This window comes from Enhydra lutris, unplaced genomic scaffold, assembly GCF_002288905.1.
Source record: "Enhydra lutris kenyoni isolate GAN:26980312 unplaced genomic scaffold, ASM228890v2 scaffoldscaffold4, whole genome shotgun sequence".
NCBI lineage: Eukaryota > Metazoa > Chordata > Mammalia > Carnivora > Mustelidae > Enhydra > Enhydra lutris.
Genome location: NW_019154088.1, coordinates 34,295,499 through 34,307,801, shown reverse-complemented (window position 1 = coordinate 34,307,801; position 12,303 = coordinate 34,295,499). Strand labels below are relative to the sequence as shown.

At 37.2% G+C, this 12,303-nt stretch overlaps 1 protein-coding gene across 2 annotated transcripts in view; it reads right to left on the bottom strand.

Annotated features, from left to right (window-relative positions):
* Positions 1–11,640, bottom strand: part of LOC111160486 (breast cancer metastasis-suppressor 1 like) — a 33,239-nt gene extending 21,599 nt beyond the window's left edge. For both annotated transcript variants that reach the window (XM_022523641.1, XM_022523635.1), the window contains exons 1-4: positions 11,389–11,640; positions 7,466–7,556; positions 2,987–3,114; positions 1,326–1,405 (exon numbers count right to left, since the gene is read on the bottom strand). In XM_022523641.1, coding sequence (XP_022379349.1) covers positions 1,326–1,405; positions 2,987–3,114; positions 7,466–7,556; positions 11,389–11,530 — 441 coding nt within the window. In that variant the 5' untranslated portion in view covers positions 11,531–11,640. The remainder of the gene's footprint in view (positions 1–1,325; positions 1,406–2,986; positions 3,115–7,465; positions 7,557–11,388) is intronic.
* Between the last annotated feature and the right edge of the window lie 663 nt (positions 11,641–12,303).

Here is a 12,303-nt window from a genome sequence, read left to right as displayed (position 1 = left end):
AAAAAAAAAAAAGATCCATACTTTATATCATATGCAAAAATTAGAGGTAGGTTATCAATTTAAATGTTAAAAAGCAAAATTTCAACCTTTGAAAGGAAAATATTTTTTTTTAAAAAGATTTTATTTATTTATTTGACAGAGAGAGAGATCACAAGTAGGTAGGCAGAGAAGGGGAAGCAGGCTCCCCACAAGTAGAGAGCCCGATGAGGGGCTCGATCCCAGGACCTTGAGATCATGACCTGAGCCAAAGGCAGAGACTTAACCCACTGAGCCACCCAGGCACCCCAAAAATATGTCTTTTTACCTCAAAGTGGGAAAGACACACAAAGCATGTATCATAAAGGAAAGATGAAAAATTCAGTTACATTAGAATGTACAACTCTAGTTCATCAAGTCATCAAAAACAGTGAAAAGACATCCCATTGCTTGGGTAAAAATATTTGCAAAGCATATAACTAGCAAAGCATTTGTATCCAGAATATATAAAGAATGACTATTCTTTATATATTTATATATATATATATTTATATATATATATATATATATTCTTTATATATTGACTGCCTCTTCAGTCAATGAGAAAAACACTAAAAGCCCAACATAAAGGCAAAAGAGTTAAATAGGCACTTCTTAGGAAGACAAATCCAAGCAGCCAATAAACATCAAAAAGTTGTTTCATCTCAGTAGTAATCAAGAAAATGAAACAACATATTCCATCATTTTTATATCTATCTACTCCTCGTATTTTAATAATTTACAGATATAGTAAAATAGCAAATTAAGATAAGAATCATTAATCTCTTATTTTTCTTATGATCTTGTCTAGGTTATATGAAAAGTTATCTGCAAAATCAACAGTGGGTTTTAAAAACACTATTCAAAGAAAGAGAACATGGAGAAAAATACATCTGTTTTTCACCATAGAGAATTCTGCCCTGAGATGTGGAAACAGATCTGGAGAGCCAGATTAATAATAAGCCCAACATTCTAAATATACCACTAGATTTTTTGAGTCTTAACTTGAATATTAAACTAATTGCACTAATATTTTCAGCAATGCCAAATGACATGATTATTACAAAGTCTTTTTGAGGTAACAGGTGCAAAACTAAAATTATCTTATTACTTTTCTATTGTCCCTTCTTTGGGTCCTATTTCCAATAGAGCTTCCACTACAGCTATATTTAAAAAAGAAAATTCACAAGTGTTAAGCTAAAGTACAATTTAATTTTGTTCATTTATTTTATTTACTTTTTTAATTACTGCACTCAGAAAAAGACTTAAAGAGTTGAAATTAGCTTAAAAGTTAAGTAAAATAACAGTACCTCACAATGTTGGCGAGAGGCTTGAATTTCACATTCATATTTGTTCTTTACAGATTCTAAGCAGAGCTCTCTATAGATTCCTGCAACCAAACACAATCACTCTGATTATGTCATCAGTAATGAGATTCATGTTCACTTCCCTACAGGAATTCTAACTATATTTTATAAGATGAATCAGGAAGAAACTGACAAATGATTCTAGCTTTATCTTTAAAAACTAAAAAAGGCTCAGTTAAAATATATATCAAAGCAGACTGGAGAACTAAGAATTTAAGAACTAGGAAGAAACTGCACTGCAAATTTTAGTTCTTACTTCATTCTTCTGAAGAGCACTCCTAAAGTATTTGATAGAGAATGAATCAAAATGAAAATAAAACTTGAATTTCCTGTGAAAAGTAATCCCTCAGGACTCATAATGGAAATAGTCAATAAACTCTGGTTTCATTAATCATATTTTCTAAAAGTAGTAAGTGGATACCATAACCAACAAAACCACTATTTTTTAACTATTATTTATTTTCAGAGTCCAAAGGTTCCAAGAAGATTAAATGTATAAACTGATAACAACAAAATGCATAAACTGATATGATGTTTGAGTGCTCCTGACAGAGCCTTATCTAGAGAATGGATGCTCAAGAGAGGTTACTTAAAGCTACCAAGACAGTAGTATAAAATAGGCAACATGGCCATGCAAATACGTCAAAAAACAACAAACACAGAGCTTCAGATATATATACCAAACTCCATGCCACAGGTGACCCTAGAAATGTAGTCCTTTCTTGCATTGTATGGTAAAGGCATGGGACAGATATCTGGAACTAGGCCATTAGCTATACATTCACACAACACACTATTCTTTGTACAATCAAAAAATAAATGAGGCCACACAGTAAAAAAGTGAGTGACTCAAGTAGTATTTCCTAAATATCCAGTAAGTCTCACTCATTTCTTTTAGACTGTCAAAGAAAATTAAGGACTTATTTCCTTTTCAGGGTGTGCTAACCCAGTATGCAAAAATAGCAAGTATCACATCATCTACGTATTTAATATTAAGCATTCAAGAATAAAATTTGGCTTAAGGTAGATTTAGTACAAAAAGAACTTATAATAAAGAATGCCTTAGGCATTACATAATAGGTGCAGGAGGATCAGTTAGTGTCCCCCAAAAAGAAAAAAAATCAGCATTTTCATTAGTTAAAATACAGTTTTAGCCTAATTATGAAAAATCATAAGTGATCTTCAAATAGATATATCCCTTGTCATGAGTGCTAGGACACAATTCTGAGGCTGGATCCCAATTACAAACCGAAGACTGAATACTTAAATTGAATCTCAATTTATCTAACAAGAAATTAAACTGAAATAGTAACAATTGCTCTTAATAAAAGTGTCATGTTTCTAATTGTTTTACATGTGGAAGTATCTTCTCAACAACATTGAGAGCAATCTGAGGATTTTTTTTTTTTTTTGATCCCCCCACAGTAACAGAGGAAAGCAAGAGGTATTTGTTAAATAATTGTGGGCTGATTGACTGAAATACTCTGTTCACTGTAAATATATTTGTGATTTCATTAACAAGAAACACTCACTTGACAAATACCTTTCAAGTCTAGTGAAGAGTTCGTATTCTACTGTATGGAAAAGATGTTTCACTTTCCTACCTGCTACCTTTGTACGAATTTGCATATTTTCTTGTAAAGTTGCCAGTGGTTCCAAATATTCTGGTGCTTTTCCAGCTATGACTTCTTGTAGTTTTGCATCCACCTGACTTAATCGTTCTTTATAAAGTCTTAACAAAGCAAAAATTAAAATATTAATTTTAAAAGCCCAACAAAGGCTAACAATTTACCATTTCTATACATTCTCTCTTCCTAGTATCATTCATATTCTAATAACCTAACAAATGTATTTTTGTCTTAATCTCAAGTGAAAAACTCAGTTACATTATTTGACTTTATGCATGTAATCACAAAGTAGGTATTTTTCTCTTTTTTTTTGATATATCATTCTTTAATGATTAATTCACAGTACAAAAATACAATTAAGATACTACTTTTTTTACACTCTAGATTTCTGGTTTTGTTTTAACTGCAGGACAATAAATCAGTTCTAGGCAAAAAATTTATTTAAACACTGAGCTTAAAAGAAACAAAGATATCATTTTGAATAATTTAGGTAGAGATATTACTCATTGTCAAAATAGTTAATTCCCTGGTTTCTCTCATTGTTCCTGAAAAGGAGTCTGTGTTCTATTCGGCCTACATGGTTTTTACAAAGAAGAAAGAAAGTGATGGAGGTAAAAACCAAAGGCTACAGAACTTGTGATCTGCATAACAGTTTGTCTGGACTGGAAATCAAGAAACTAGAACAAAAGGTATTGCTCAGTGATTGGGAAAATGAACTCTGGTAGGAGACCCCTGTTGTTGTATTTATGAATTTACATACAAATACTCTAGTTTGCCGGCTGTCACACTCATAACTTTACCTTGATTATCAATGACTGAGTACCTGAGACTACTCATTGTTTGTGGCAATAATCCTGCAGGATGGAACTCTTTAACAGGAAGATGTTTACATTTTCCTTCTCTATGAAAGGCACTTTTAATCCTGGCTTTGTGGCATTTTAAAGTTATGCTAAAAATTTCAAAACAGATTGACAATTTGAGATCACTGAGGCATCCGGGTGGCTCAGTCAGTAAAGCACCCTACTCTTGATTTCCACTCAGGTCATGATCTTGAGGTTGTGAGACCGATCCTGCTTAAGATTCTCTCTCTCCTTCTTCCTACCCCTGCTCGTGCAAACACTCTCTCTCTCTCAAAACAAAACACAATTCAGGATCATTTTGTAAACTCTTTTTTTTGCCATTCATTACATTCTCATAGGTGAAGAATGTGTCATAAGGAAGGCATGTAGTAACTGCTGAAAGAAACCACTGATTATGCTTGTAGGTGTTAGTATAATTAGCAGTTGGCTTTTGAAAACATTACAGTACCTGACTTTTATATTAAAATTCTCTTCTTCTTGAAGATATAAACCAATACAATTAAGACAATTAGGGAGGGGGATGGAAATGGGTTAAATAGGTGATCGGGATTAACAGATGCACTCATTGTGATGAGCACCAAGTGATTATGCAATTGTTGAATCACTACATTGTACACCTGAAATTAATAAAACACTGTACATTAACTGGAATTAAAATAGAAACCTTAAAAAAAACACAAGATAATCAATATTGGTGTTCATAACTGATAATTAGCGTAAAGATTTATATGATGATTCTGAAGAAATTGAGCAAGTTTGGGTGTTAATACAATAAATTTTTTTAACAAAAAAAGGAAAAATTATCTGAGTTAACTGCCAATAATACATTTTCATATCTGTGTTAAATTTTTCTAAAACTCAAGATACAATGATAAATGAATGTGTAAAACTACAACATGATACTTATAGTTTTTGAAATCATAAATACAACTTTAGCAAAATGCTAAAAATTTCATGCAAATGAAGAATGAACCTAAAAATCATCAAATTTAAAATATTGATAAGGTATCTCTAATAGGTGAACAGCAGCTTAAATGAACAGGATATGTGAATTAATAACAGTTAACTACACTTTTAAAAGAAGAGATTCCTCAATATCAGCATGATTTCAACAACCTTGAAATTCAGATACTAACTCATCAAAGGCAAGAATCATGAGTTCCTCACCAACATCCACAATACTATTCAGAGTAGAATCCCAATTCATGTTTATTGGCTACAGACATTGAAATAAGTGGACACTCAGGTGGTTTAAGTTCCTCCATCTTTTTAACAAGGTGGGAGAATTCCACCGTATACAAACTGCAAATGGTGTATTTTTGCCCTATGAAAAGAGCGCTAGAAACGGAGAAGCAGGATAACTTGTTGTTGAAGCAGGATAACTTCTTGTTGTTGTTGTTCTATTATTATTATATTTCCCACCTCTTCGAAAAGAGGATTTGAGACAGCTTACAGAGATACACAGTATAACAGGATAAAAATAGCATTGAGGCAGATGAAAAAATAAGATAATTATAAACTTAGTGCAAAGATTATTTCTAAAATATATTTCTGAATACCAATTCCTTGAGAAATAATCCTATTAATAGTGGTAATGGGTCTACTTTTAATACTTTCTGAGATGAATGAAGCTGGTGGGGGACCTGGCTTGTGGTCATAATGAGCCATGAAAAAGCAAAAATCTAGGCAACTGCCAGCCCCAAGATGAATAAGATTAGGCTTAAAGAGTGACTAGCTGGGCGCCTGGGTGGCTCAGTGGGTTAAGCCTCTGCCTTCAGCTCAGGTCATGATCCCAAAGTCCTGGGATAGAGTCCCGCATCGGGCTCTCTGCTCGGCGGAGAGCCTGCTTCCTCCTCTCTCTCTCTCTCTCTCTCTCTCTCTCCCTGTCTACTTGTGATCTCTCTCTGTCAAATAAATAAATAAAATCTTTAAAAAAAAAAAAAGAGTGACTAGCTGCAAAGTGTTCCTTGGTAATATCTTATACTAGAACTATACAGTACTCTTCATTTCTTGGAAAACCATAAAATATATTTTAAAAGTTCAATAGGTATATCTTAATTAATTGTATGAGAATTATTCATTCATGGCTTACCTATACTAAAATACAAAAACACAAATTTGCTTCCTTTTTTTCAGAATGATCCTGGATGAACTCTCCATGCTGCCCAAATAATGGATCCTCTGAGGATCCAAACTAATTTTAATTTAAAATTAATAATGTATCTTTTAAAAAGTAAATAAATAAATAAAATTAATAATGTAAATCTTTAGAATAAAAAAAGATACCATGTTTTTTCGAGCAAAAAATTTTAAACTTTGGATTAGTTATATTAATTTGTTGCACTAGCTTGACACATTTATATATTCACCTCTCATACCAATGAAAGTTAAGACCAGAAATGGCATAAACAGCAGGATTCATTTAGTAAACAAATCTGTCCCCTTTTAGTCTGGCAATTCCAGATATTAAGCATGTTTTCATTTCTTTGGGCCTCTCTAGGGAAAACGCAAGAGAACAGAGTAGCAAAATTATGAAGAATTCATGAAGAGTCAGCTTCTAAATGAATTAGGGTGTCCATATTCTCAGAAGTTTCTTGCATTTACAATTCCTAATAAGTTGTTATGCCCCATGACTCTGCCAGCAAGTTTCAAAGTAAAAGCTCACCCTTAAGACTTTTTTTTTAATCTGCATCTGCATCTATTCTGTTTTCTCAAATCACTGGGGCCCATTCTTGTGTAAGCAACTGCTCATAAGAGTTCAGGTATTATGAAGAAGGGGTAGAAAAGAGTATCTAATAAGCACCCACTGTGCACCAGCCAAGACTAAGAATTTCACATACTGCTTATAAAATCCTTACAGTTAACAATAAAAAAGCTACTATTATACCTTTTTAATCTGTAAAGAAAGCCTGGATTCAGAGGCTATGCTTTTTCTACTCCACTATATTTCCTCCAAAGTAATATGCCTTAGTGGAAGGAACGCCATAGTACTAGGAGGCAGAAGGCCTGGCTTAGTTTATCATTTTCTGATGAACTGTGGGCAAATCACTTCATTCCTCTGAGCATTAATTTTCTCACAGGTAAAATGAAGATAAGGCTATCTTCCAACCTTACAGAGTTGCTGCAAGGAGCAAACTAAATAATGTGAAAACATGTATGTACTATCCAATGTTGATATAAACAAAAAGCACTATACCATTCTTGGGAAATATTTTCTTATTCTAAAATTCTAAAAAAAAAAAAAAAAAAAAAAAAAAAAATTCTAAAAATGCTGTCTTTATCCAATTACCTAACAAAGAAATGAATGAAGCAGATTAGAACCAAGAGTGCAACAAGCCAGGGAAAACATTTTAATACCAACATCCATATAGAAATGTTATAGCCCCCCCCCCCCCAAAAAACCTGCCTCAAAATCCTCAGTTGAGTTAATGAGGTCTTCAGGAGGCAAACCACAATTGAAGCCTCTTTCAGATCGGTCAGTCCCATAAAATACAAAAAGGAAAATACTTCAGAGTGAATAGAATTTCTCTTGTGCTAATATACAAGTGACATGATTGAGATTCAGTGACAATGACCTTCTGACATCACTACTTACTGATCCTTGAGATCGGTAAACTGTTTTTCTAGATTGGACATTTCATCTAAACATTCCATTCTTCTTCTTTCGCAGTCTTCGTCATCCATTTCTGTTAATAAAAGGCAAATAGCAAAGAAAAAATTAATTTTATGTTCCAAATTATCTGAATATTAATGAAAATAGTAAAAAAAAAAAAACCACACATACCAAACTATAATATGAAATTAGATATGCAAGGCCTATATTCAGCCTTAAGAGAAAATAAGTATTTAACCAAAATAATTTGCACTACAGACTTTAACCTAAAATATAAAAGAGAATTAAAGCTTAAAGGGCTGACATCAAGCTATACTATATGAAGTAATTAATCCACTTTTGGGGGCACCTGGGTGGCTCAGTGGGTTAAGCCTCTGCCTTCAGCTCAGATCATGATCTCAGGGTCCTGGGATCGAGTTCCGCATCCGGCTCTCTGCTTGGCGGGGAGCCTGCTTCTTCCTCTCTCTCTCTCTCTGCCTGCCTCTCTGCCTACTTGTGATCTCTCTCTGTCAAATAAATAAATAAAATCTTTAAAAAAAATTAATCCACTTTTGGTTTATTTTCCAACAACTCAACAGAACTTAAGCACCAAAATGGTTATGTCCATGAAAGGATACTGCTCAAAAACACTTTTGGAATTCTTCTTTCAGAACTGCTTATGTGACTGACTTGCCGGTCACGTAAAAAGAAAACTAATCTCATTGTGTTTACCACAAGATATCTTGGTCTCCTACTCATATTCTCATTGTTCCCTCTCCCCAAATTACTGTCAGTAAATGAGAAAAAGGAATATGAAGAGAAAAACAAGCAAACTTTTGAAAGAAAGCAACTGTTAATTACCAGCTCTCTCCTATTTTCCATATCTTCTATTTTTACATCACATATATTCAACACTTCAAAATAAGTGAAGCACAAGATGATCTGCCTCTTGATCTGCATCAAATAAACGTCAAACTATGAGAAAGAGTTAAATTGTGTGCAGTTATCATACAGCAAGAAACTATAGGGTTCATTTTTTTTTTTTTAACTTTCTAAAACAGATTAAAATTATTTCTGGCTCTTAATAGCTTACTCTTTGGCTATTTAAAACTTGGTCCCTCAAGATGACTCACTTCCCAGTATCTCTGGATTATAGAGTGTTTTGTTTTGTTTTATAGCTTCAGGACCTGCTTAGTACCAAGGTTTGGGAAGAATAAAACTATGGAAGTTTAACATAAAAGAAATGGCAGAAAAGAAATGCTTTCACAAGAAGCAAACCGCATAATTTATTTAAATAATGTCTTTGCATTTAAAAAACTTGACTTCAAAAAAAATTGACTTTTGTAGCTCAAATTATTATTACATTCTTCAAAATTAAGTTGTCCATTATTTTCTGGGATGGAATAAAAATCAATGGAAAATCAGGGCACTTGGGTAGCTCAGTGGGTTAAGCCTCTGCCTTCCACTCAGGTCATGATCTCAGGGTCCTGGGATCAAGACTCCCTTCGCATCAGGCTCTCTGCTCAGCTGGGAGCCTGTTTCACCCTCTCTCTTTCTACCTGCCTTTCTGCCTATTTGTGATCTCTGTCTGTCAGATAAATAAATAAAATATTTTTTAAAAAATCAATGATCACAAAAGCATAAAAATTAGGGAGAATTTTAACAAATAAATGTCATTTTGTGAGATCCTAGATCCCATCAAAAAAAACAAAGAACACTTGAAGATCAAGTGTTTTACAGATCTAGAAAATGTATTCACGTACACCCTAGATGTTATGTTCTCGTTGCTTACTTTTGAAATCTCACCTACTTTGATGGCTAGGCAGGTAACCTCCAAATTATGCTTCCTATCCCAGGCAGGTTCCAATGCCACATTTCCATCTGTCAGTTGACATTGACTTAAATATACCACCATCACCTCAAAAGCAACATGTCTGAAATACTCTAACTTTCGTCTTCATCTCAAATCTTTCACTTTTCTATTTCTATGCATGCTATTACCATTCTCCTTGTATCTGAGGTTTTCCTCTTTTACCTTCATTCCTAAACTTGCATATATCAATCCGCTTCTGTGCTTTTCTTCAAAATCTTTCACATCTATATCTTCTTTTTCTTTTCCAGCTCAAATCCTTCTCCCACCAAAACTGGTTTCTCACTCTTTTGAATAAGCCTTAAACTCTAGCTCTGGGGGCGCCTGGGTGGCTCAGTGGGTTAAGCCGCTGCCTTCGACTCGGGTCATGATCTCGGAGTCCCAGGATCGAGTCCCGCATCGGGCTCTCTGCTCAGCAGGGAGCCTGCTTCCCCTGTCTCTCTGCCTGCCTCTCTGCCTGCTTGTGATCTCTGTCTGTCAAATAAATAAATAAAAAAATCTAAAAAAACAAAAAAACAAACCTCTAGCTCTGGCACTTTTTCTTATATTCCTCCAAATCCAACATACGACCCCAACCCAAATTCTAGCCATTCTTCAAGTTAATTAAAATAATCCCACTTTTTTCAACTAGCCATTGCTGACCACCCTATTCTGAAAGATTTCCTCTGCCTCTGAAATACTATAGCAGGGCGCCTGGGTGGCTCAGTGGGTTAACCCTCTGCCTTCGACTCAGGTCATGATCTCAGGGTCCTGGGATCGAGCCCCGCATCGAGCTCTCTGCTCAGCAGGAAGCCTGCTCCCCCCCCCCCACTTTCTCTGCCTGCCTTTCTGCCTACTTGTGATCTCTCTCTCTCTCTGTCATATAAATAAATATTTTTAAAAAATGAAATACTATAGCATTGTTTACAGTTAAGTATTCATTTAGTAGTTTGAGTATCAAGTACTGATTTATGACAGCTGTTTAATTGAAATCAGATCATAACTATTTTTTTATACCTCAACACTGAGTGGTGCCCAGTGCAGCTCAAGGAAATCACTCATAAATGCCTATTTGGGGAATGACTAACTTATTGATTGAAATTACATACTTCCATGGAGATTTGCTTTGAAAGAGAAACCTGAAAAAGAGGGTGTCAGGGCATTAACAGACTGTCATCAAATCCTCGCTTTACATGACCAAAATCAGGCCAAGACAAAGAAGTTTAAGTTTCATCCTCATCACATGGAAAAAAGAAAAAGAACCCAGGCAACCACATATTCCATTTCTTTTTTTAATAACCATCCTAAATGTTTGCAAAATTGACTCATGATGTTAGTCGGCCTTCCGACCCCAAAAACCTGAAAAAGCCCAAAATTATTAAAGATTGCAGGGAAGAAAAGATTTGGAAAATTTCAGAGCTGCCCCAAATCAACCAATTTAAAAGCATATGAAGACCCAAAATCACCCCTGGTCTTGGGCTCTTCTCAGTCTTGCAAAGTTCAGGCAGATGCCGTAAATGGGACAGCTCCAAGCCAGCCCCCGCAGGAGCACTGATGACAAGTGCTGACTGACAGGCTGACTCGGAAACTGAGATTAACAAATTCTAAAGCAGCCAAGAGCAGGCTCAAATCTAACTAACCTCGGCCCTGACAACCCGCCCATGTTGAGAAGGGCTGGAAAGATAAAAATAAGAAAAGAAGTCGGTGGTCAGGGGCCAAAAGGCATTTCCAAGGTCTCCCAAAAAGCTGCGGGGTATTCCCGGCTTTGGTCCACAGCCCCCGGCACTGCCCGGAGGTCCCGGGGCGGGTCCGACGGCGAACAGGACAGCACAGCGTCCCGGAGCTGGGCAAGCCCAGGCCCGCGCCCGGTCCCGCCCCGCCAGCAGGGACCCTCCTGGAGCCAGGCAGCGCCCCACGACGAGTCCGGGTGCTGCCGAGGGCCGGGAGCCAGTCTCCGCCCCTTCCCTCTCTCCCCGCCCCGTTCTCCCAGCAGGACGCAGCAGCCCGGCGTGCGGAGAGCGGCCTGTCGTGAGCCCAGCGCGAGGGCTCAGGGTCCCGGCCCCAGAGGGTTGCACACCTGAGCTATCTCCATCCTCGGAGACCGACGAGCTTTCCGTGTCCTCGTCCTCCGAGCTGCTCCCCTCGTTTTCAGCGTAGTCCACCTCCATCTCATCGTGATGGTTTGTCTCCTTCTTATCCCCTCGGGAATGGACTGGCATTTTCCAGCCGCGCCGTCGCTTCCCACTCCCGGCGCCCAGCCCAGCCACCGCCACTTCAATGAAGGGCGCGCCAAACGCCCCGACCCACCCAGCGGCCGAGCGCGTTCTGAACCCCCTCAGCTCCTCCCCGCCCCCGGCCGGAGCCTCACAACCTAACCCGCAGGCTCTACGCTGGGAGCTCTGCCATTGGTGGAGGCAGTCCTTCGAGCCGGGTGGGTGGGGCTTGCCCTGCTCGGGGGTGGTTGGTTGCCCGTAATTACCGCGCGGCCTTGCAATGCGTGTTGGTAGTCGTAGTCCTTACTACTCAAACCTGCAGGGGCTGCCGCCTTCCAAGCTGCAACAACCCCGGTTACTTCTTGCTTGTGGACTTCAAGTCCCACAAGGCACAACACCTGACAGACTCGATCGCAGTTTATAAACTAAACAGAAACAGATTGTGTGAATTTGGTCTGTATTTATTCTTTTCCCGCCAAGTGATTGCCCGAGCTCCCTGGCTATCCAAGATGTTACTGTCAGATGTGAAAAGGTCTTTTGCCTGAGGGTGTTCCTCCTCGTTGAGCCTGGAGGAACTGGAGAATTTCTCTTTTACCTAAGGACATTTATTACCGCTAATAACCTATTATATTTAATTAGTAACTACGGTCGATAATTTGCAGCATGTTGCACAAAAATCTTTAAGTCGTTCTTGAAACATTTGCAACCAAGTTGCAAACCAATGTCAAGTTTTATCTTGACATTTTCATTTGGTGGTGTTTTGCATTCATTTTTTACTA